The following is a 25,120-nucleotide window of genomic DNA, read 5'->3' on the forward strand; positions in this document are numbered from 1 at the left end:
ACACAAGAGTAGAGTGGCAGAACATCTCTCCAAATCTGCGGGTATCTGCTGTAGTCTGCAGGTTTGGGTCCGTGATAGCAGCTAGCAGTTGTCCTGTTCTGTGCTGTCCTGTTCCCCATCCCACCGTCACAGTTAGTCATCGCCAGAGGCAATGTTCTCTCTTCTTGGAATCTCTAATAATAGAAAACGTAGTATAGTTACTGTATGTTACATGTGTGGCCAACGTTGCTAACCTAGCTTCTGAAATGTTTACGGCTATAATTCATTAGATCGATAATGCTACCGTAGCCTAATCTGGCTAACGTTAACGTTACCTCCACCTCGCTAGCTATAGCAACATACTATTCTAGCTACAGCCTACAAGGAAAATTCATTCATTTATCAAATGTCTTTATCTTACCAAACACAATTACGCTAGTTTCTGAGATAATATATAGTGTGGCATATACCTGTGAATAACGTAATGTTAAATGCTCAACATTGTGCGTTTATTCTTACCTGGAAATCACACATCGATCCGTAGGCGAGCGTTGTTTACATTTCGGCCAAGCAGATCCTGGATCAGATCGGGGACCTTAGCCGTGCGCGTGCGTCTTGCGGATTGGTTGAGGCATTAAATACTACGCTCTGAATGGTTCATAAACTACAGCTACCCCGCGATTTGCCTGAGTAGAGTGACGATTAAAATATACATTTATCAAAAAACCTCGATCAAACCAGAGCTGCCAACAAACAGTTTTAGACTTCATAGACTTATTTGACATCATACATAAAATATTGTGTAACCTTTCGATGAGGATCAATCAACAACACGAAAAACGGTCTTGGCCCACCGACTAATATAAGCTGGTGGACTTGGTGTGATTCGGGGGGGTGAAGTTACAACATTGTTGCGATTTTCATTTGGTCTGGTTCGCTTTCACACATGCAATTTGTCAAGCGCACCAAACTTTCTGAACAATGTCACGTGGTTGAAACAGTCACTATTGGACAGAATAGACAAGGGAAATCTCTCCTCTTGAGCAGGCTTTTTGCCTGGCTGAGGGCTGACTGAACAACACAAGTGAATCCGCAAAACACAAACCATGGAGCAACACCACCTGCGATATTGGGATTTCTGGTTTTACTTTGGTGTTACTATCAAATAAATATTTGACAAGAATGTGCCCAATATGAGCAGCAGAAGAGGCAGCAAGCTTCAAGTTCAAGTTCAAGTTTATTCATATGTCCCAGAAGGGCACTTTGGGTTGCAGCAAAGCATAAACATAAAACAGTCATAAAATCACACAAAGCTCGATATAAAAACATGAAAATAAAGTGCAGACACAAATAGACCATAAAAACAAAAATGGAGACACAATAGACCACAACGTAGTACAAAGTAGCAGTTCAAAAGTGCCAGTGTAGTTTAAAGTGCATTAGAGGCCATGGCCGATAAGTGCAAATGCAAGGCAGTCCAAGAAGGACACTTAGCCACACAGCGCTACATATTACAGAAAAGAAATGCTACAATATTACTATTGTATAAGAGAACGTAAAATAAGTAAAAACATCAAAATAGATGTTACATTATATTCTCTTATGTAGCATTTAAAGCTCGAATCGAAGCAGGGACAAAGGAATTCCGGTTCCATGTCGCTGTTCCGACCTCCCCTCTCCCAGCCCCCATGCCTAAACCTAACCTCCCCCAGACCCTAACCCAAAACCTAACCTCTCCCACCCCCACGCCTAAACCTAACCTCCCCCAGACCCTAACCCAAAACCTAACCTCTCCCACCCCCCACGCCTAAACCTAAGGTCGGCATTGCGGGTGGTCGGCATAGCGGGTGGACACCGGAATTCCTATATCTATTTTTCTTAGCCAAGGGAGCATGAAGACGAAGGCCAGATGGAAGCAGCTCATATTCAGAGCTCAGCGGATGGGCATTGTCTGAGCAGATAGCCCTTGCTTTTTTCAGCATCTGCAAGTTGAAAATGTGGTCTAGGCTCCCAAAATGGATTCCGACTATTTTTGAAGCCGTTTTCACAATTAGAACACAAATAGACCATAAAAACAAAAATGGAGACACAATAGACCACAACGTAGTACAAAGTAGCAGTTCAAAAGTGCCAGTGTAGTTTAAAGTGCATTAGAGGCCATCGCCGATAAGTGCAAATGCAAGGCAGTCCAAGAAGGACACTTAGCCACACAGCGCTACATATTACAGAAAAGAAATGCTACAATATTACTATTGTATAAGAGAACGTAAAATAAGTAAAAACATCAAAATAGATGTTACATTATATTCTCTTATGTAGCATTTAAAGCTCGAATCGAAGCAGGCACAAAGGAATTCCGGTTCCATGTCGCTGTTCCGACCTCTCGCTGTTCCGACCTCCCCTCTCCCAGCCCCCATGCCTAAACCTAACCTCCCCCAGACCCTAACCCAAAACCTAACCTCTCCCACCCCCACGCCTAAACCTAACCTCCCCCAGACCCTAACCCAAAACCTAACCTCTCCCACCCCCCACGCCTAAACCTAAGGTCGGCATTGCGGGTGGTCGGCATAGCGGGTGGACACCGGAATTCCTATATCTATTTTTCTTAGCCAAGGGAGCATGAAGACGAAGGCCAGATGGAAGCAGCTCATATTCAGAGCTCAGCGGATGGGCATTGTCTGAGCAGATAGCCCTTGCTTTTTTCAGCATCTGCAAGTTGAAAATGTGGTCTAGGCTCCCAAAATGGATTCCGACTATTTTTGAAGCCGTTTTCACAATTCTCCCTAGGGAGTTCTTATTCCTGGTGTCGAGGTTGCCATACCAGCAGGCAATAGAGAAGGTGATAACAGATTGTTGAACATTTCATTCTGCAGATGAGACGAGTAGCCTACGTACCGAAGGAGAAAGCTGTTGAGAAAGGATGTGTTGTTGTTATGACGACGTACGTCACGCGGCGCGCAGGTACTGTAGTACACATGTGTGCACACCGCAGTGTTTGTTTTGCTCCCTTCTACCGTCTTCTACTCATGAGTGCATCAGATGCACTGGCGCTCTTGTGTTTAGTCCGGTTTGCTTTCACACAACAAACGAACCGCACCAGGGTTCACTTGGAAGCGAACCGAGACCCACGTTTTCAAGCGGACCAGAGTTTGTTTGTTCCGCCCCAGAGTTCGTTTGCACTTTCACACCACCCCAAACAAAGCGCACTATCTGAGGAAACGAACTCTGGCGCGTTTAAAGCAGACCAAACAGCTTATATGTGAAAGCGACCTTAGCTTCACTTATGATTGATAATCCAGAGGTTTTTGCTGTGTGCATGGCTATCCGTGCCCAGAGAACAGGGGGAGGACAGGCCATGCTAATTGAAGCTCAGCGAGAGGAGCTGGGGCAGCCCCAGATTGAGGCAGTGGTGCTAACAGTAGTAGCTGCACTGGAGCGAAGCAGTGAAGAGCTCACTGAGTCTCAGTTGGAGATGATGTCACAAAGAGCCACTGAGGATAAGACTGAGGCCATAACAGTTGATGTATCAGACATAGCTGTGGGAGTAGGGGTAGTGGCCACATAGTTACAGGAACCTGCACCGGAGTTAGCAGGGGCAGAGCTGGCAGGAAACAGTCAATATGTAGCACTGGACAGTAATGCTGCCAATGAGTTGACGGACGAGCAGGTGATGGAAGTAACTCAGGAGAGTGAAATGGGTCTAGCTTTAGAGAGGGAGTTAGAGGCAGGAGAAGCTTGTGGGGATTGTGGGGATTTAGGCTCAGCAGCTGAGAACAACAGGGAGGCAAAGTCTCTAGCTGGCAGCGTAGTTGAGCTAACAGAGGTAGAAGTCGATGGAGAGCACGGTGGAGTGTTAGAGCTACGTGGATATGTGGAGCTATGTGGATTCAGTTAGGCAGTTACAGTCAACTGGTGAGGAAGATCTGGCCCTCAGCCAGATTTCACACTTTTCTGAACTTGAGGGTGAAGGAGTGATGCATGAGGTGGAGAGTTTTTGAGAAAGTGAAGCTCATATAAGTGTCCTACTCACCGAAAGAGCAGAGAGGAGATTGCCTGATACCAAACAAGGCCAATGTGCGCAAAAATGCTATCATTGCCGACTGTTGGTCCGCCGGATGAGATACATTTTGAGATGGTTATAGAGGAAATAAGTGAATTGGAACTTGTCTAAACAAAAATAAAAGTTCTGATTAAATTAAGTGATTCTCACCATGCATGAGAATTTGTCAGTTATTTAAAAGCCTACGAAATTCGTCGACTTAAAATTTTATGATACATGATAAATGTAAAGAAAATTGGAGAGAAGAACAACCAAAACAAAGGAGTAAACTCAGAAACAGATTTATAAATGTAAATCATAAGTGGAAAAAGGAGCTTACTGGTTACTTTTTAGGGAGAAGTTTAATCCAGAAGTGTTGGTACACAGGTAACCTCAGGTTTACATACAATGTACAACTTCAAACACAATAAGAGACACGGGCAGGAAAAACGCAACGCGTTACAACCTCACTGGGTCTTCGTCAGGCTGTGGCCGAAGACCCAGTGAGGTTGAAACGCGTTGCGTTTTTCCTGCCCAGGGAACCTTCCATTATCTAAATCCTGGTTTAACAATTACTTAAAGGAAGTTCTCATCAAAAGTAAACTATCACCTCAGCTTTTCAGGGCATTCTTTGGTTTTGAAAGCAAGAAACCTCAGCACCTTGTGAAGTACCGGTAATCATTGACTCATTGGTTTTGCTCAATAACATATCAACCCCCTACGCACATTATGGCCATTTTGTGCTATGGAACAGTAAAAATCTTACTTCCGGCGTAACCCCTTCAAATTGAATTCTGCCGTTACCCCCAAAAAAGAGGGGGGGGGGAGGGAATTAATATTATCATCGACTTTATGATGATGTGAGATATATATATTTTTTTGATCAAATTTTTATTTTATTTCCATACTAGGACACATTCACTTAGACAAGACAAGATCACCAGTTGTTACATCCATTATGCATCATCCACCACAGGAGCATGAGTCATTTCAACACAAGCATACAAAGAATGCAACACTCCTTCTCCTGCCCAACAAAGGCGGTCCTGTCCAGTCCACCAGTCCCAAAGGTTCCCCTCCTCCCTACCCCGGATGGTACAGTACATGACATACATACACACACACAAAAAGAAAAAACTATAAAAACAAAACGGGTACATTTATGTGAATGAGCGCATGCACACACACACACATGCTGTGTACATACACACAAGCACATACACATAACCATACAAAACAAAAAAAACATCGAAACCCTAATACCATCCCTCATCTTCAAGCATCCCTCCCACTCCCACCCTCCCCAATAGGACAACATCGTTGTTCTCATCAAGGACCAGTTTATATAATAAAAAGAAAATGTTGTCCTAATGTATCGACTCCCCTTACTCCGCCCCGTCTGTACGGAGGTGTGACACACTTGTCAAGGAGAACGGGAAACGCTTACACACCACTTCTTTAAATAACTCCCCAAAATGGGCCCCTTTCACGGGGGCCACCCCGCTCCAAAAAGGTAGGGCAAGCACAGGCACAATCAAAACAGCTACAGGGCCCCCAACCTCCATGATTGAAAGTTGGAAACCCCCGCTACAAACGGCCCTCGCGAAAAGGGCCCTCCACCACCTTAAGGTTCAGCCTGGCTAATCATTCAGTTGTGGAATATTACCAATATGCATTCTTTAGTATTAAGAAGAAAACGAAAGGAAAAGGAAAAATAAATAAATTGAAATAATAATAATAATAATAATAATAATAATAATAATAATAATAATAATAATAATAATAATAATAATAATAGAAAAATATATATAAGCAAAATAGTAGTAAAATAATCAGGATATGAAACAAAGAAAGTTAATTCGGTTGTGCTTTAAGAGACCAAACAAATAAAAATAAAAATAAATAAATAAGAAAATAAAAAGCATTAAAAAGTCATTCATACCTATCTATGAAATAAATAAACAATTAATGAAATAAATTAATAAGCAAATTCAATGCTGACACCACTGATAACAAAAATGTGTTCCTTAAATGAGTGCTCACATAAGGCGAGGCAAACATTCATTCAAAAAATAGATAAATAAATAAATAAATAAAACGAAAAAGAAATTGAAAATCAGCCTAATTACAAAAATAAATGGGGGAGGGGGGCAGTATAGTGGCTTATTGCAGTCAAAAAAAAGAGAGAGAAAAAATATACCTAAATAAAAGTTAAGCCAAATAATAAAAAGGGGGGGGGGGGGGGGGGGGGGGACAGACTTTGGCATAATAGCTTCAGATATTCTAGCAAACTGACATTAAAAATCATTCAAGGTAGGTCAGCTTTGGCCTAATTGTCAAAACTAAAATTAATTAAGTAAATAGGCTACATAGAGAGACAATAGATTGAATTCACTAGGCCTGTAGGCTACTCCCACAAGCTGGAACGAAAGTCCATTCGAAATTAAAGAATAAGAAAATCAATCATGTTGTTAGATAGGCCTATTGGTTGGTTGCTGCTATATATTTTCCTTCAACCAGAGCTGATATCGAAATGTTTTCAATCGTTCTGCATGTTTAGAGAGGGTTTCACCTGTTGCTCGAAGAAGTCCATCGCCTCTGTTGCTCTTGTAAAGGAGTGTGTTTTATCTTTGAAAGTTACCAGCAGTTTGGCAGGGTGAGCAATGTCGTGTCTCAGTTTAGCCGAGCGCAAAAGCGCCCTGATGTCGTTGAACTGGGCCTGTTGTTTTCGCTGTTCTGCGGTCATGTCGGGGTAGATGCGGATCCGCTGGCCTTGGTAGTTTAGTTTACCCCCCATGGCTCCCACCAGGCGCTGGATGGTGAGTCTCGCCTCAAAGCTGTGTAGGCGGGTGATCATGCAGCGGGTCCCGTCTTGCGTAGCTGGTCCAGTGCGGTGAGCTATGTTCACTAGCGGGTGCTAACCTCGCGTCACCAGGCTCTTCTCGGCGAGAAAGAGCCTGGCTCCCGCCCACAATTGATTTTGTCACCCTACTGGTTCCCGCCTAGAGCCCGCCCTAGACCGGATGGCAGCGTTTCTAGCTCGTCAACTTTCACGTTAACTTGACAATTTGACCCAAGTATCAGAATCCTCTTTCACCGTTTTGACCGGTGTGTCAGGCGGTGGTGGCGGAGATGCCATATTGCATAAACGTTTTGTTTTATGTAACGCTAGCTTTGTTTTGATCAGACTCTAGTTTAGGTAACATCACCGCTTCAAGCTAACGGCAACAAAGACATTGTTAGGCGCATTGCCATCCGGTGTTAATTCTGGGTCCGGGGTTTACGCCCCCATGACAAAAAGTGGGGTGGAAGGTGCCCAGACTAAGCGGGTGCGGCCCCAGTTTCTCTTCACCAAACAGTTCATACAAAAGCTTGGTAACAAAGGCAGTGGGATTACCTGCCTCCGCTCCGTTTTAGCCCAAGAATGCGCAGGTTGAATTTCCTGCTGTGATTTTCAAGCGCTTGTGTCTTCTCTTTTAATTCTGCATTCTCAGCCAGCAGAATTTTATGATTATTTTCCAATGTGGACATGCGCTCTTCCATGGCATTAGCAGAAGTTTCTAACGCTTCCACCTTGGAATTGCATGCTTTAATTGTGCAATCCAACTTGATTAAATCATCTTGCAGTGGTTTCAGCATGGTGTCGAATGCCTTGGAGATTTCCTCTCGCACAATGTCTCTGATCATTTTTCCAAATGCTTCGGGATCCATTTGTTTGCTGCGGAGCATCCGCGACGACATGCACAAGTAATTAAGGATTGTTGTTAATTCCTTTGAGAAAAATTCAGTTAGAGGGGATTTAAAGCTCAATATTTAGACTTAATGGTTGAAGAAGTGGCGTGGTCGGCGTTCAGCGTCCTCACAGCATGCCGCCGGAAGTCATTCTGATGATGTGAGATATGAACAATCACACAGGCACATGCTAGAAAAATCTATTCACATGACGGTGCCTTGGCCGAGAAAACAATGGCTTCTGAGAAGCGGCCTCCCACATTCCCAGACAACATTAATTTCTTTCTGCAAATTGAAATCTGAATTCGGCACCACCTGTCCATGTAATAGATAAGTTCGCTATCTGTTGAGATGCCAATGTGGCGCTGATTAAATTCGGGTCCCCTGCGAGCCGCGGCGCAGATATATAACACTAATGTCATTGAGTGTGCAAAGGCGCATGTTTTCCTTCATGAGCCTGTCAGTTATACACAGAGAGAAGCACTTGAAAGAAACAATACAGCGGCTTGATGTGGTCATGACTGAATCAGTGACTGTCAGTACTGCAAGTGCGTACACAGGGCTGCTCTGTGTTAAAACACACCCTGCGTTTATCAAAGACACAGGCCCACTGAGAGCTGTGTTTCACCCACACAAATAATTGTCTTTCATTATAAATGTAATGAAATGGATGGAAAGAGCAGAGATCTCCAGTCTGGAAGGTGAAATATGACGCTGGATGCATGTGTGGCTTTTGTGCTCGGCTGTTGTGAATGGAGAGCTGCTGCCTTTCAGTTTGCCGCTGTTCATTATCTTTTGTGCACGGTTACACAATGTATGACAATGAATGTTTCAGCGTCATTTTCTTGGTTTTATTTGAGAATACACTGGAAAATACGCCATAACCTTTTTGAAGGATATTGTGATGCATTGAAAGGCGGAAAGCAGATGTGATTTGTGTTTGGGGAAAGCAGCAAAATGAGGATAGAGGCTGGATGTATCATGCATTGTGGCATAATTCAATTTAAGTTTATTTAGTTTACTTTAAAGTCCCTGGAAACCAGAAATATTTCTTTATTATTTAGCATTTTGAGTTCATCACATCACAGGAGCCTATGTTAATAAGCCACCAGCCAAATTTGAACGATGATGAACGTCGCAAAGTATATAAATTTAGGTTTGACAGTCCTGGCAAAAGTCATGAGAATCAATTATTTTTTAGAGTGTATTTTCTCCCGCGGACTGTGTGGGCGTGTCCCGTCTACAGCAGGGAAATTTCCCTCTCAGTCAGACCTCTCTCCTCTCCTCGGAGAGGGAGAGAGAGAGAGATGGTTTGTGTGTGTGTGTGTGTGTGTGTGTGTGTGTGTTCGCGTGTTGCTGCGCGCATAGCGTACGGTCATCTGTCTATCTGTCTATCTGTCTGCACGCGCACACACACACACACACACACACACACACAGCAGCGCCGCAGCAGGCAGAGGAGAGGTTTCTACACACCGCCGACGAGACTAATCTCTGCTCTGCCACTTCGAGTGCACAGCGCTTCTGTCTCCCTCCCACCGTGTGCTGTGTTCGTTCGATTTTGGTTTCCAGGGACTTTAAAATAATTTTTACATTATCAGGAAATGTTCAATCATCTGAAATCTCTCTGCTTTTTCTGATGAAGGCCAAAACCTTAACCTGACACTCGGGGCATTCACGCCTCCCTCTCCCGGCCTTGTTCTCCCCCACCTTGCAGGATTTCGGTGTGTGATGAGGACAAGTTCCGCCACAATGAATTCATTGGGGAAACGCGAATCCCCCTCAAGAAGCTGAAGCCCAACCAAACCAAGAACTTCTACAACTGCCTGGAGAAACAGCTGCCTGTAAGTCACATGTCTCTAGCTTTTTTTCTTTTCCTTCTTTTTTTATAGAACAATATATGAACAAGACAAACAGGCTCAGACATAGGAAAAGAAAGGAAAGGGGGAAAAAACAAAAAACAACGTAAATCAACATTCAACATTGTAATGTGGTGCTATCGGCCACATAAGGTGCTTATGTGTTTGTAAAAGACAATATGCATGGGATCTCATGCAAGGGGGTCCATGAGATACCAGCTGGGCGAGCCATCCGTCTCCCCTAACCTCAGTCACTGGTCATTCTTAACCTCGTCGAAGTAGGCCAGAAACGGGTCCCAGATAGCCGAGAACCTTCCAAGCGAGTTAGTTCTCAGGGAACCGGAGTCTCTCCATCTGCACAACAGAGATCATGTCCATTAGCCACACCTGAAAGAAGGTGAAGAGGATGACTTCCATTCCTTCAGAATGAGTCTTTTGGTGACAGTTATCCCCAGTGTCAGAGATTGTTGCACAGCTGTAGGGAAGTTCAGAGAGGACTCTGAGCAGCCGAAGATGGCGAGTTCCGCCTCCGGCTGTAGGGTTATTTTGTAGGCTTTATAGTACCAATCAAATATTTTGGCCCAGAATCCCATTAATGAAGGGCAAAACCAGAAGGCATGAGATAGTGTGCCCTCTGTCACCTGACACCTGTCACACAGTGGCGAGACAGAAGGGAAGATCCTGTGTAGTTTATGCTTGGAGTAGTGAAGACGATGAGTGACTTTAAATTGGATCAGCTGGTGTCTGCTATTAACTGAGCAGAGTTGTACCACAGACAGACTCCTTTCCCATATAATGTCAGATAAATCAGTACATTACATTACATTACCTCATTTGGCAGACGCTTTTATCCAAAGCGACTTACAATAACACATTTTTGTCAGCAATAGAGCAATCAACTATGCAACACAGTCTATGACAACTACACTACACAACACTACAGCAAGTTCCCCCTGCCATGCGTCTCTAATCCTCTCAGTAGAGGCCGTGTTGCAGTTGTCAAACAGACACAGCGGCAAGGAAGAGTTGACAATGGAGCTGGCGTCCATTTTCAGCCACAGGGGGGCCCCAGAAGTTAAGTTACCCGGAGTCCCTTGCTGCCAGTACACTGGACAAAATTGGGAATTCAGAATGCTTTGCAAGGAACAAGCCAACATTTTGGGAGATTCGCCTATTTGCCATATTCCCGATAGTAAGACGAGACGATAGATGCCCTCCTCTTCTGTGTTAGAAAGTAGTGATGCGCTCCTCCTGCTAGTTAGCTTAGCACAATGACTGGTAGTCTGCGGAACGGGCTAGCCTACCCCCGTTAAGTGACCAAATACACATTCCAACAGGGCCAAAATGCTTTATGTACTGTACATGTTGTGACTTGTACGCTTTGAAATAATCATGTAAATGATGTAATTTTGAAAGCAAATACATAGCTTAGCATGTTTCCTGACAAAACCAGAAGTTCTTGCTATGTATTTTGCTTAGAAAATTACAGTGTCTCGTAATTTTACATTATTATTTCATAACGTGGTGAGTACACGAGTCACAACTAGGGATGGGTCCATTTTTAAGCAATTTTTTCCATTTTTGCATGGAAAAAGCGCTACCTGGAGCATTTTTTGTGAGGAGAGGGACTGACTGTGATATAGGACAGGTGACGCTAAACTAACGTCTAAAGCCTACCTCAGACAGTATCTCCGATGGTTGGATGGATGGCATTAGCGCTTTGGAGCAGACAATAGTGTTGTGAAACAAGCGAAGGCTCATTTCCAATACATGTCCATTGTCCAGTATCATTCATTTTACTTTATGATCACTGTTACACTAACGTAAATCCACGGATTACAAGGTCCGGTGTTCTGCCAAAAAGTGAAAACTGACCAGTGTGATTAACGTTACAGCTGCAGCTGAATAGTGATCACCATGAAGCGATTGTCTCCCAAAAAGTGATTCTTTCTCCACATTTCTTGTGACTAATGTTATGGGAAACGACAGTGTAGTCAGTAAACTAGTGCAAAGTTTTGAATGAGTTTTATCGGGCATGCACTATGAAGAAGCGTGCATCTGTCTCCTTCGGGAGCATAATGTATCTCCAGCCACCATTTTCGGGATGAGCTGGAAAACTTCTGGTTAAAACTTTCAAAATAATGTTACTTAAACAAAAGTAAATAGCTTATTTATGCACGTTGGAGGAGAAAAGGGTATTTTAACGAACGAAGCCGCAGACCTTGTATCAAAATACTCGTTGTGATGTTATATGGCGTGAAACTGAACATTAAAAAAACAAGTTGTATTTATGTTGGCCTTAAATCTGGGATTTTTAACTCCTCATCTAAAATTGTGATTGATAGCGTCTCGATAACCAGGGTGTGTTCAACACAATTCCTGGGTGTTCTGCTTGATGCATCTTTATCTTGGAAACCTCATATCTTGGCCATATCTACAAAAATGGCCAAGAGTATTGGTATTCTAGGCAAAACCCGTCACTTGATCAGCACTGAGGTAGCCACTATGTTATATTATTCTATGGTTTATCCGTATATTAATTACTGTAATTTAGCCTGGGCTAGTACTCACCAAACCAAACTTGAGCCCATATACCGTCTGCAGAAACAAGCTCTAAGAATAATAAGCTCTGTACATTGAAGGCACTCCTCCCAGCCTCTATTTCTTCATTTAGGTATCCTCAGTGTTTATCAAGTGAACCATCTCCAGATTGGATTATTTGTTCATAGTTCCTTAAAAAGAGACCTTCCCCCTTTTTTTCACGACATGTTTGCATATGGTTACCAATTTCATAACTACTCCACACGCAGCTCTAGTCTCCTCAGACCACCCCATTCCCGTACTTCTCAATCCCAGTTCAGTATGAGGGTCCAAGATATGGAATTCTTTGCCTTCACATCTTTTGGATTTCTCTTCACAGAAGTTCAAAAGTGCATTGAAATCACTTCTCCTAGCTAATAAATATTTTCCATATGGGCTGCCTATACAAACTGTGGTCTAATGGCTGTCTCTAAACATAGCTTGTTTTATTTTTGTTGTCTTTTGTTCATTTTCTTGTCATTTTTTGTGAGTAGTTTTTTTACTCTTCTTACGAAAACTTGAAGCTATACAGCATACAGTAAGTGCCCACTTTAGTGTTTAGCGTTTATTCCACTTGTATGCATTATGTGTGTGTGTGTGTGTGTGTGTGTGAGTGTGGGGGGGTGGGGGGTGGGGGGAGTGGGTGGAGGGATGAAGGGGGGGGGGGTATTTTATACTGATGAAAATCTGATGATAATACGCTACCTGGAGAATGCCACATCTAAGCCCCTGGAGGGTTTTTAGGCAATTCCCCTGCACATTCAATGCTGATTATATATTGTATTTTTTTGTAATTGTTTTTATATGTGTAAATAAACAACAACAACAAACTGTGGCTGTAACGCATTACTCATAAGTTTACGTTACAATAAGCATTTTATTTTGAAAGCAACAAAGCGGATGACGTACTTGTACATTCTGGCTGACTTGATGCTCGTGTAGTTCATGCTGCCAGATCCACATGAGGATGCGTGCGTAGATCTAGACCATTTTTAAAGGGGTGGGGAGAGTGCGAGTACCCGAACAGTGGAAACATTACTCGAGTACTGACGCTATGAACGAGTACTCGAGTACCCGAGTACTTCTGCCCATCTCTAGTCACAACAACATGTACTGTACATACATATGAGCATTTTGGCACTGTTGGAATGTGTATTTGGTGACTTAACGGCGGTAGGCTAGTCCATTCTGCAGCTGTAAAGTCGGGTATTCTAACATCTAACACATCTAAAGCCCCCTACAGGCTGTAAGATTTTAGCAATCTTATAATTTTATTGCAGGCCACACTGTGCGACGGATCTAATAAACTTGGGTACAATGTCAGGTTTGATGTGTGCTGTATGATTACGACGCACGTCACTCCGTCAATACCTGTCAATCAGCAGTCAATACACACGCAAGAATCAAACGTCGGCAGCGTGCACCGAAGCTACGCATCAATCAATGTGCGCCACAGTTGTCTGTGGTAGAGATGTCAACAATGCACTGACAAAGCTTAGCGAGAATGGAGCCCTTGCAAAGTGGAATTTATGTCAATGGAAAAACATCCAAGGAAGAGGAGGAGAATGTGGACCTGCTCGTGGCTAGGGAACAGAGGCAACACGGGATACCAATTTTGCGAGAGAGCTTGAGGTAATGTCAAATATTTATTCGCCTCCTCTACTAGCATTAGCGTCACCCTAAATTTCTGACAGTGTCAGAATTCATAGGCTATCTTTGGTCACAAGACTGTGACAACGGCCGTCTTTGAACCTCTCTCACTCGACACCGTCGACACCGTCGCCTGACAGCATTCATATTTGGCACAGATAGCGGCCGAGGTCCCGAGCAGACGGTGACAAGGCCAGATTATTTAATTAGGTCATTATGGCCGATTAATTGGCCCAAAATGGCCAATTAGTCATAGCACTACCCACAGCAGCCAGCAGGTGACACATACACATACACATACACATACACATACACACACACGCACACAGAGCCTCAAATGTCCATTCAAGGTGCGTCCTGGTGGCTCACCTGGTAGCACGCGTACAACGGAGGCTCGGTCCTTCGCACGGCCGACCCGGGTTAGAATCCGACCCAAAGTTCTTTGCCGCATGTCATCCCCTCTCTCTCTCCCCACTTTTCCTGTCTGCCTACTGTCCTATCTAAATAAAGGCAAAAAAAATGTCCATTCAAGGAACTGCAGTTTTTCACCCTTCCACATTGGCCTCATTTCTCCCAAGAGTTTGCCTGTTTAGGACAAGCTTTATACAGATCACCTCAGATAGAGGAAGTGATCGGTAGTTTGCTATTCTCTCAGACCAGTCTCCCCCAGCAAGGGAGGGTACAGAGCACAGTGGTCTGTTAGGCCATGATCAGATTTCTTCTCCTGCTCAAACAGCTCAAAGCTCAGCAGTGAGCGCCGCTGGCAACAGACAGTGCCAGAGGTCAAAGGGCACAACTTGCAAGCCATCTAATTAATTCTAGCTAGACAACCTGAACTATCAAAGGACATAACACTGTTAAAATTGACTGAAACGGACGATGTTGGTACATTAAATCCTCCAAGGGAGCCCACAGCAGCAAGAGTTTTAGCATCTTGTCCAAGAGCTCCACCTACACCATGCCTGTTCTAAGGACCTATTTCACCTGACAGTGGAGCAGCTCATGAAACTGATGGAAACATTGTCATAATACACTTGGGGTATCCAAGGCAGTGGCCCAAAACACAGCACATCCCCAATATCAGCATAGTTTGGAGGAAACCATGAGTGACCAAACCATTGAAAATAACTGGGGGGGGAGGGAGTTAGGGTTGGGTATTCTCAAGTGCAGGCATGTTCAGTAAAGCATCCTACAGTATGTGATTACGGCCTAAGGCAGCACCTCCACTCCTACCGTAAAAACAAGCAGAATTTGTGCTGTCTGTCTGGGTCCAGTGAACACACCAAAATGCCACAAAGGCCTAAAAGGAAGACAAAGGAACTGTTTGTTTTTCTGGGCATCCCAAGGTTTCTGCACAGCTGTGTCCTGGCCAACATTGTGTCCAATAATCAGTTTCTGTCTAATGGATATGTCTGCCAGGCCGCTCTCTGGACCTGTCCTTAGCACTGGCATCAGGAGAGAATACGAGGGCATGATGTGCAGTCTGAGAACCAGCGTCCTAATCTGGCACTGACTTTTGGGCATAATGCCATTCATTCCTAATGGATCAGTGTCTGTATGCAGTATGTCTCTCCATCCCCTTGGCGAGGTTGGACAGTACCAGAATCAAATGTCTACAGTAGCTCACCCTGGTCAGTCAGTCAGTCAGTCAGCCAGCTCATGTGTTGTTGGGATAACACTGTTTCTTGCTGCAGTATGTGCAAGCCGATATTTGAGAGTTAAGAGTTTTACAGAGAGACTGTGGGTCTCATTGTCCCCATTGTTTTACTGCTATCCTTGGGTTTTCAGATAAATAAAGATTAGCTTCATGATGATATTCATGCTTTAAAGACACAGGGGTCCAAATGGGAATTATTAGAGGAACGAAATAATTAATTAATTACAAAGAACATAAAGAACACATAATGACAAAGGTATTGATCCAACTATAGTACAGGATGTATTGTTTTTTTATTATGTGATCTTCAGGGATTTAAAAAATCACATGGGGGCATATTACAACACTGTAATATCTCTCACAATTTAAGCATAATGATGGTAAGTAATTCATGTGTACATCATTTTATCATCCTTATGAAATTTCTTCACAGTAAAAAAAAAGTATATCGGTTTGTACGCCGACTACGTAATATTATACCTACATAACTCAGAACAGTCGATCTCCCCTCTCCTAGAATCACCTCCTTTGGTAGGCTGTCCGTATACACAATTAACTGGAGAAAGAGTGACTTTATGCCTCTCCTGGAAAATCGCCCATTCAAATTGGCAAAGGACCGCCTCACCTATCTTGGCTTGACCATACCCAGAGATCCTAAATTAATATTATTTGAATTTTTCAAAAACTGAGAGACCATACCCTTGTAGCATATGCAGCAAGGCTTTTTCATCCAGAGGAAATCTATTGATTCACATGAATGAATGAGCTTTATTTGTCATTGTCACAAAACAAGTTTTAAGAACAACGAAATTGAAGCAATCCCCTAGGTGCGTTTAGAAAAGACAATAAGTTAGGTAATAAAGATAATGGTATAAAAGTAACAAGGTAATAAAGGGTAAAAGTGTCTAGTGTATCACAGTATGAGGTAATAAAATAAAAAATAAAAAGTAAAAAGTGTAAAAAATGTCGTGTCAGGTTTGTTCTGTGTACACTCTATATACATTCCACTTACATTCCCCTTAGCACTTACATTCCCCTTAGCATCTTGCACAGTCCTATATACATTAAGCATCGACATTGAACTTGGTTCTGTGTGTGCATTCTTGAACATTCTATGTACATATTCTTATTATTATTCTATATATTCTATATATATATACAGTATATATACTGTATATATATATATTCTATACATACAGTCTACATACAGTATATCTAAGATAACTGTGTTAGGGCATGTTGAGCGCAGCTATGGCTCTTATAAATAAACTGTCTCTGAACCGGCTCGTTCATGCCCTCATTGCTCTGTAGCGTCTGCAGGGCAGCAGTTCAAAGTGGCAGTGCCCGGGGTGGGATGGGTCTTTGAGGATGCTGTGGGCTTTCCTGAGACAGCGGGAGCTGTACAGGTCAGTCAGGGAGGGGAGGGGGCAGCCGACGATCTTCTGGGTGGTGTTGACGACTCTCTGGAGCGCCTTCCTCTCCGCGGCTGTACAGCTGCAGAACCACACGCAGATACAGTACGTGAGGATGCTCTCGATGGAGCACCGGTAGAAGGAGACCAGCAGTTCCTGTGCGAGCTGGTTGTTCCTGAGTACTCTCAGGAAGTACAGTCTCTGGTGTGCCTTCTTGATGGTAGCAGTGGTGTTGGTGCTCCAGGTCAGGTCATCATCTAGGTGGACGCCCAGGAATCGGAAGTCGGAAGCTCTCTCCACGCCGTCCCCGCTGATAGCCAGGGGCTGGGTGTCTGTTTTCTTCCTCCTGTAGTCTATGATTAGTTCCTTGGTCTTGGAGGTGTTCAGGGCCAAGTTGTTTTCCGTGCACCACACCGACAGCTTCTCCACCTCATCCCGGTACGCAGACTCGTCTCCCCCAGAGATGAGCCCCATCACAGTGGTGTCGTCCGCGAACTTGATGATGGAGTTGCTGGGGTGGGCAGGGGTGCAGAAGGGGGCTCAGCATGCAGCCCTGGGGAGACCCGGTGCTGAGGTTTATGCTTGATGAGGTGTGGCGGCCTACCTTCACCCTCTGGGGGCGATCCGACAAGAAGTCCTTAATCCACAGGCAGATGGAGTTTGATATTCCAATCCCAGGTCTGACAGTTTGGTCACCAGTCTGTCAGGGATGATGGTGTTGACCGCCGAGCTGTAGTCCACAAAGAGCAGCCGCGCGTAGCTCCCCCGCTGCTCCAGGTGGCTCAGAGTAGAGTGGATAGCTGTGGCGATGGCGTCCTCCGTGGACCTGTTGGCTCTGTAGGCGAACTGGTGAGGGTCGAGCCCGGGAGGGAGTGCCGAGATGATGTGGGTCCGGACCAGCTTCTCGAAGCACTTCATAATGATGGGTGTGAGAGCAACTGGACGGTAGTTGTTCAGGCAGATGATGTTGCTCTTCTTCGGTACTGGGATGATTAGAGGTCTTCAGGCAGGGTGGAACGACGGCCTGGGAGAGGGACTGGTTGAAGATCTTGGTGAAGACCCCGGTCAGCTGGTCCGCGCAGTCTCTCAAAACCTGTCCCGGGACGCCGTTGGGGCCCATAGCCTTCCTTGGGTCCACCGCTCTCAGCGTGCGCCATTAAGGTCCACACAGTGGAGACGCCATTCAGCTGCACAGAATGTGGCCGGTCCTTTAAACGTATAAGTCTTGTCTCACCGAGCATCTGCAAATCCATTCAGGCCAAAAGCTGTTCGTCTGTACCATTTGTGGGAAAGCATCCTCTAAATGGGAGCACCTAACTGTCCAGATGAAGACCCACAGCGGAGAGAGACCATACCAGTGCAGTCTCTGTGACAAAGCCTTTACTCAGAGCCACTGCCTCAAAACACACATGAAGAGTCACGAGGTGGGAGAAAACACATCATCAGAAATATGACATCATCACTGTTGGCACCATCAAAATATGACATCATCACTGTCGACATCATCGTAACTGTAGTTATGACATAATCTAACAGGTGGGATGTCCTGGTGGCTCTCCTGGTAGAGTGCGTACCACAAAGGCTTAGTTCTTTGTGCGGCCGACCCGGGTTCGAATCCGACCCGTGGTCCCCTGCCGCATGTCATCCCCCTCTCTCTCCCCACCCCCCACTCTCTCCCCACCCCCCATGTCTGCCTACTGTCCTATCAAATAAAGGCAAAATGACCAGAAAAAATATCTTTAAAAAAGTACGTCTTGGTGTCCATGTGCTATACGTTATTCATTACTTTTTCCAGTATATCTGAATTGACTGTTACTCCAAATAGAAGGAAAAATAAAGATGCCCATGCTTGTCAGGTAGGCCAAACTTTGTGATATGATCCAGGCAACCTGAGGTTCGCATAAGGTAAAGTAAAGTAAAGTCCCACTGATTGTCACACAATGTGTGAAATTTGTTCTCCGCATTTGACCCATCCCCTGGGGGAGCGGTGAGCGGCAGCGTGCACCGCGCTCGGGAATCATATGGTGATCTAACCCCCCAATTCCATCCCTTTGATGCTGAGTGCCAAGCAGGGAGGCAAATGGGTCCCATTTTTATAGTCTTTGGTATGACTCAGCCAGGGATCGAACTCATGACCTCCCAGTCTCAGGGCGGACACTCAGACCACAAGGCCACTGAGCTGGTTAGATTAGCATTTCCTCCCATCCACTTGTCTTCCTGTCAGCCTTTACTTTGTTACCGACTACCCAACTATATTGATAGAGAGAGAGGAGGACAGAAGGCATGGCAGATGAAATGAATGGCAAGTCCAGTGAGACTTGTTGTAAAAGTAATCTACAATTCATGTAGAGAAACTCGCTTCCCTGGAGAAATCTGATTAGTAGCCAGAATCTGGACAGATTGTGCACACATACAGTAGGGTATGGCTCCTTTATTGAAACCACACACACAGACACACACACACAAACACACACACACAGATTAGACACCAAATTATCAAACCGTCAGTGTTGAAGAGTAGTTTTACAACATGTAATTATAGTAGTTTAATTGTTTTACAGTAGCTTGGTGGTAATTCAGCTAAAATCAGTTTTTCTTTAAATTTTGTATTTATTCCTCTAACTGTTAAGGCTGTACAGTCAGATGCTAGAAATACCCTTTTATATCTTTATCTATATTTTAACTTCATATCCAACAGAAAGTTAACATTCCTTCCACTTTCTTCAGTGAAGAACGCAACTTCTTCCAGTGTGAACTAACTGGTAGTGTGGTATCTTTGTCATAAAGTAAGTGAGAGAGCAAGAGAAATAATCAAATGAATATAAATTTGAAATGGCATAAACCAAATTGAAGAACACAGTCCCAATGCCCACATTTCCATGGTTCCTTGCACTTTCAAATACCTTTTGATAAGCTTGAAGTTGCTTAAGCTTCTCTGCATTTGCTCCACTGATAGGGATGGTCTCATGTGCTACAAAAAAATGCTGAGGTTTGGCAATGCTCGGTGCATATTCAGGCAATCAGCAACTGCAGGAGCGTTGATGGTAAATTGCATTTCTCTGTCACTAGACGTAGCAGAGAAAAAAGTTCAGCTCTGATACCAATTCTGGGAACCTGGGATGCATCTCCATCGTATGAATTTCCTTGCCTAAGCATTTTTCTTTCTCTCGGGAGCTAGAGGTTTCTTTGGAAATGCACACAGACATTTAGCCATCTCAGAAATGTGCAAAATGTCAATCATACTGTCCTGTGAATATGGTAAGAATATGATACAGTCTGACTGTCTGGCAAGTCTGCAGCAGTCTACACTCACCACTAAGCTTCTTGATCTTGTAGCAGAAGAGTTTCACCCTCTGGCTATCACTTTGTAGCCTGGTAAACCAGCCGGTCATGTGAACTCACATTTCATTTCGTTCTTCATTCCCGTCTGGCCTGAAGCTTTCTCCCAGTGTTTAGCAGTGGGCGGAGGTTGGGCGGGTGTACTTTCCTTGACAGACAACTCCTTAAGCCAATCAGCGTTGGATCCAGTCAAACCCAAATCCACTCGGGAGAATGACAAAACCCATTTTCCGCAGAGGAACTCCGCTGTTGCATACTCCTGTACTTGTTTAATTGTTATTGAGTCTATTTCTGCAATAACTGCACTTTATAGCTATTTAAACTCGAAAACATTGACATTCCTCCTCAAGGTGGACAGGCAAGGAGGCGGCCATTATTGTTTTGTTAGTGCAGTGATAGTGGCGTTCCTGATTGGCCAACTTGAGCTGTCAATCACAGGGCACTGAGCGCAGTCGCTGATTGGTTCTTCCACTTTGCAGTTTCTGCTTAAAGCCCTCCCAGGGCTTGAGGCCAGACGATCCCGCAGAACGAAATTAAATGTGAGTTCACGTGACCGGCTGGTTTACCAGGCTAATCACTTTGTCTGTTAGTGAGAACTCAAGTGATTTCAATCAATCAATCAATCAATCTATTAATTAATCAATCATTCAAACAATCAATCAGTCAGTCAGTCTGTATTTAGATACCGGTATCACATTTTATAAAGTCGCAGTGGAATGCACGTCACCGATCCCGTGCGTTCCACACAATGTGCCAACGTGTGTACAGTGCACAGACAATGCAGTATTTTCTCCTTCTCACCAACAGGGAGAGGAGGAAAGAACTTGTCCAGCTGAATCGCTCTAGACCTAGTATATGAATTGCCATTCTTAGGCCTGATAGATGGATTCAGCTTGAATGTGGTACTACTCAGAGCTCCAAGGAATCAGCAACAGGCTGGAATGGACCACTAAGCGCACACTCATTCGGTCTCCTCGCCAAGGTCAGATCAAGCAGCAGTGGCGCCTGATTGACAAAGCCTTAAGAGACATCTGGCCAACAGGTTTGAATGGTGCCTTAACCAGGGCTGGGAAAGATCCCACTGAAGAGCAGGAGGAGCACACCACAGTGTGCAGACGCCTAGCTATTAGCAGGTAAAAAACCTCAGGAGAGGATGGCCAAAGACCGACCTCTCCCCAAACCCTCATGACAAGAAGGGAACGCTGACGCCTACACTTGATGGTGGAGTATGTCAGCCCTCTGTCCAGCGGACACTGGAGGATGGAGAGAAGAAATCCAATTGATCAGTTCAGAGGATATGTTCCTCACACCACACCAGTCCAGACAACTCAACCACTTTGTCCTGTAATTGGCAACAGTGCATTGAGCCCTGGTGCTCTGTATGGTCTGCGCTACGTCCTCAGCCACGTCAGTCCGTCCCTACAGGAACCAGGCTTAGAGCAGCCATCCTACACTAGGTGGGACATGGCTGCTATCCCCAAAATAACCTACAGGTGATGCAGCTATAGCACAATGTTGCCATTAAAAGTAAAGTTACATTAATGACTGCACCCATGTTAGAAGTCATTCAGAAAACAGAATAGTGTATCCCTTTAACAAAGCTCAGAACAATGTCCTGCTGATCCTATGCATCTTTTAGGCTGTGGAGGTGCAGAAAGGGACGGGAGTCAGATGCCTCGCTGTAGTCACGCCAACTCGCCTGCCATCTATTCCTGATGATCATACCAAACAACCAACACAAACACTGGCATTCACTTCACCATATAGCTAGCTAAACCGGAAAGCGACATCACGCACAGTCGACAGCAGTCAGTGTAATTGTACTGCTGCTGACCCTGGACAATAGCATCGCTATTATCAAGAGGTAGGCATGACTTTTGGTTTATTTTTGTCCTCAAAGGTCATTAATGATCGAACAGAACACAAATTAACTAACAAAGACTAATTACAGTATGAACCAACAAATGTATGTCTTACATTTTAGTTGCTTGTCAGATGGCCATATTTTATACAATTACCGTGCTACATCTATGCAGAATATTTGAAACATAGTTTTTGATCTATGATTAGCAGTTTTTTCTTTTGAGTTATATAGACCATTTCACTGGAATTATGTTGCTAGGGAACAGTTTGGCTCTTTCTCTTTAAAGTAGTTTGAGACATGCTTGAACTTGCACTTATATACTTATGACTTTCATAATAAATCATTTGATGTCACTTTACATAATATGATGCGTTTGTGGATTACTTGAATTCCACTGCTCATTTGAAGTCTTATAAACAAGGCTCCATTGGTGAATATGTAATAGGTATATGATTATGATTATGTCAACATGCATCTAAAAAGATAAATATGTTTAAAATGGATCTAGTTATATGAATGTGTTAACATGCATCTAAAAAAGGATAAATATGTAAAGTGGATTAAAAAGGTAAATACATGGGTTTATTCACTCTAATATGGTTCATGTGCAATAGCTTCAAGAAGGATGAATACTCTGTGTAACAGTGCACTTATCAGTTATTAGTTTATCTGTAATCCATTGCTTTGGTTTTTCATGCTCTCTGGCTGTTCAGGTAAAATGTAACAGTGGCCTACTATAGCCTATGTGTCACAAATACATTTTAATTTGCTTTCTTTAATATGTGAAGACAATTCATTGGAAACAGCATTGGTCAATGGTACTTTATTTACTAAAGTTTGATTATCACTTATACCTCTCATCTAAAGATGTGGGTCAATTGCTTTGGTCTTGCTGGATTCTGCCTATAGGGGGGAAGTCTCGCGCTGCTCAGTCATTAAACTGAGATCGCATGAGACGCAACACTGCTTCCATTTCCTTCTCGTTTATCCGCCCCTCTACAGGTAAGAAGTTAAGAACATTGTCTGTAACATGTTTTGACGGTATATGCACGGTGTTTTATGCTCTGTGTTGCAAGGAACACTATGATTGTGAAATATCCGGGTTTGGACCGATTGTAACAACTTTATCAGTAGTTAAACATCAAAGGGTTTGCCGACTGCAGGACCGCGCTAATCAGTCACAGAGTATCTGCACGTGTGTGAGTCATGTAGTATTCGCGTTAGTTTGGGTCACAGATACAACGTGATAGAGACGGTACGTGATTATCGCTATGCAGCAGTAACGTAGATTGTGACTCACGTGACAGTATTTATTGTGTATGATTAAAATACAGCAGTGATGTCAAGGTGTTTCAGGTCAATCGATACAGTGTTTGTTTCATGTCTGTGTATAGCTACTGCTGTATATGTATGATACATTTTAAGAATGATTGTACTTTAGTCTGAGTGAAGGACAGTGCCATTGATAATTTCATTTATGTTGTTGGTTTACGTTAAAGGTGCAATGCAGGTATTTCTGTGGTTTCTTAGAAAGACATTACATAGGATCTACTATTTGTCTAAAAGGCTAAAAGGATGTCGTTTCTTGAAGATACAGTACATATTGACATAAGTGTGTTTTGATAAAAGATATATTTAACTATGTGTTCTGATAAGAGATATATATATCATTTTCTTGTACTTTACTTTCAAAAGGAAAATGTTATTGATTGTGATAACTTTACTGTTTTAATTGTTTATTCATTGATTAAACTGAGATCGCATGAGACGCAACACTGCTTCCATTTCCTTCTCGTTTATCCGCCCCTCTACAGGGGGCGTAACATTTGGAGGCACCGCTGAGATGTGTGCAGCGTGGGTCCACGTCTACATGATGAGACAGATGTCCCCAGCCGTCACACAGCTCTTTTAAACAACCCAGGCAGCAGGTGGTGAACCGGCTACAGTGGGATCCTGACAGTCTGAGAGCGGAGTGTATGCAATCTGAGGTATCCTTGCATACTAGGAGGGCAGCTACCACGCCACAAAGATTCAAAGGTACCACTTCACACCGTTAATACCCACACGCTGTAAAGAAGATGGATTCATCAGAGTTGGAGCAACTACAGGTGGCAGTAATCAGGGAGTTGTGTCTACTGCCCAAAGATAATTTGGAGGAACTGTGTGACTTTCTAACAATTGCAGGAACAGAGTATGAGCATGTCACTGGTAAGAGTCGAACAGCTCTCATCATGCTAATTTCAAATCATATCCAGAGAGATGAGCTAGAACAGCTTGAGGACAAAGGAATGTCTCACCTGTTCACTCTTCAAGACAAAATCTCTGAGCTCCAGGTAGCTCGTCAAAAGAGCATGGTCAGAAAAGAGGAATCACGGTTGCATGATGAACAGGAAGGACAAGACCAAGAGGAGGAAAATATATTAAAAGAAATTGAGGTTTTGCAACTCAAGTTGGCTACAAAACAGGAACAGAGTGAGAAACACAAGCAGGAGAACAGAGGAATTAAAAACATGGTTGCCAGCATGAAGGCAACACCGAGCATAGCCCACACCCACGTAGCTCCCTCGTGGCATAGAGACTTTAAAATCGCTGGCCAAATCGGTGAGCCCGGGCAGAAAGACCGGCTTACTTTTTCAAGCCTGGCTCGTCAAATCGAACATGGACTAAGTAAGGGGTTTCCACAACTCGAGATTGTAGATGCGGTGATAAAAGCAATCATTCCCGGCATGCAACTCCGTAGCTATCTAGAGGGCAAAGCTAACCTGACTTTACCAACATTAAGACGAATACTTCGTTCTCATTATCAGGAGAAAAGTGCAACTGACCTCTATAAGCAGCTGACCTCTGAGGTTCAAGGCATCAAAGAAACCCCACAGACTTTTCTTATCCGTGCATTCGACCTGAGACAAAAGATTTTATTCGCTTCGCAGGAAGCTGAGTCGGGCCTCAAATATGACCCAGGGCTAGTGCAAAATATGTTTCTCCATACAGTGTTAACTGGCCTGCAGA

The 25,120-nt window shown here is 43.8% G+C and overlaps 1 protein-coding gene across 1 annotated transcript in view; it reads left to right on the top strand.

Annotated features, from left to right (window-relative positions):
* Nucleotides 1–25,120, top strand: part of doc2b (double C2-like domains, beta) — a gene marked incomplete at its 3' end in the record, with an annotated part of 377,287 nt that overhangs the window by 309,274 nt on the left and 42,893 nt on the right. Inside the window, exon 6 of the mRNA XM_083636172.1 lies at nucleotides 9,468–9,594. Coding sequence (XP_083492298.1) covers nucleotides 9,468–9,594 — 127 coding nt within the window. The remainder of the gene's footprint in view (nucleotides 1–9,467; nucleotides 9,595–25,120) is intronic.

This window comes from Poromitra crassiceps (genome assembly GCF_964638095.1).
Source record: "Poromitra crassiceps genome assembly, chromosome: 1".
NCBI classification, from domain to species: Eukaryota; Metazoa; Chordata; class Actinopteri; order Beryciformes; family Melamphaidae; genus Poromitra; species Poromitra crassiceps.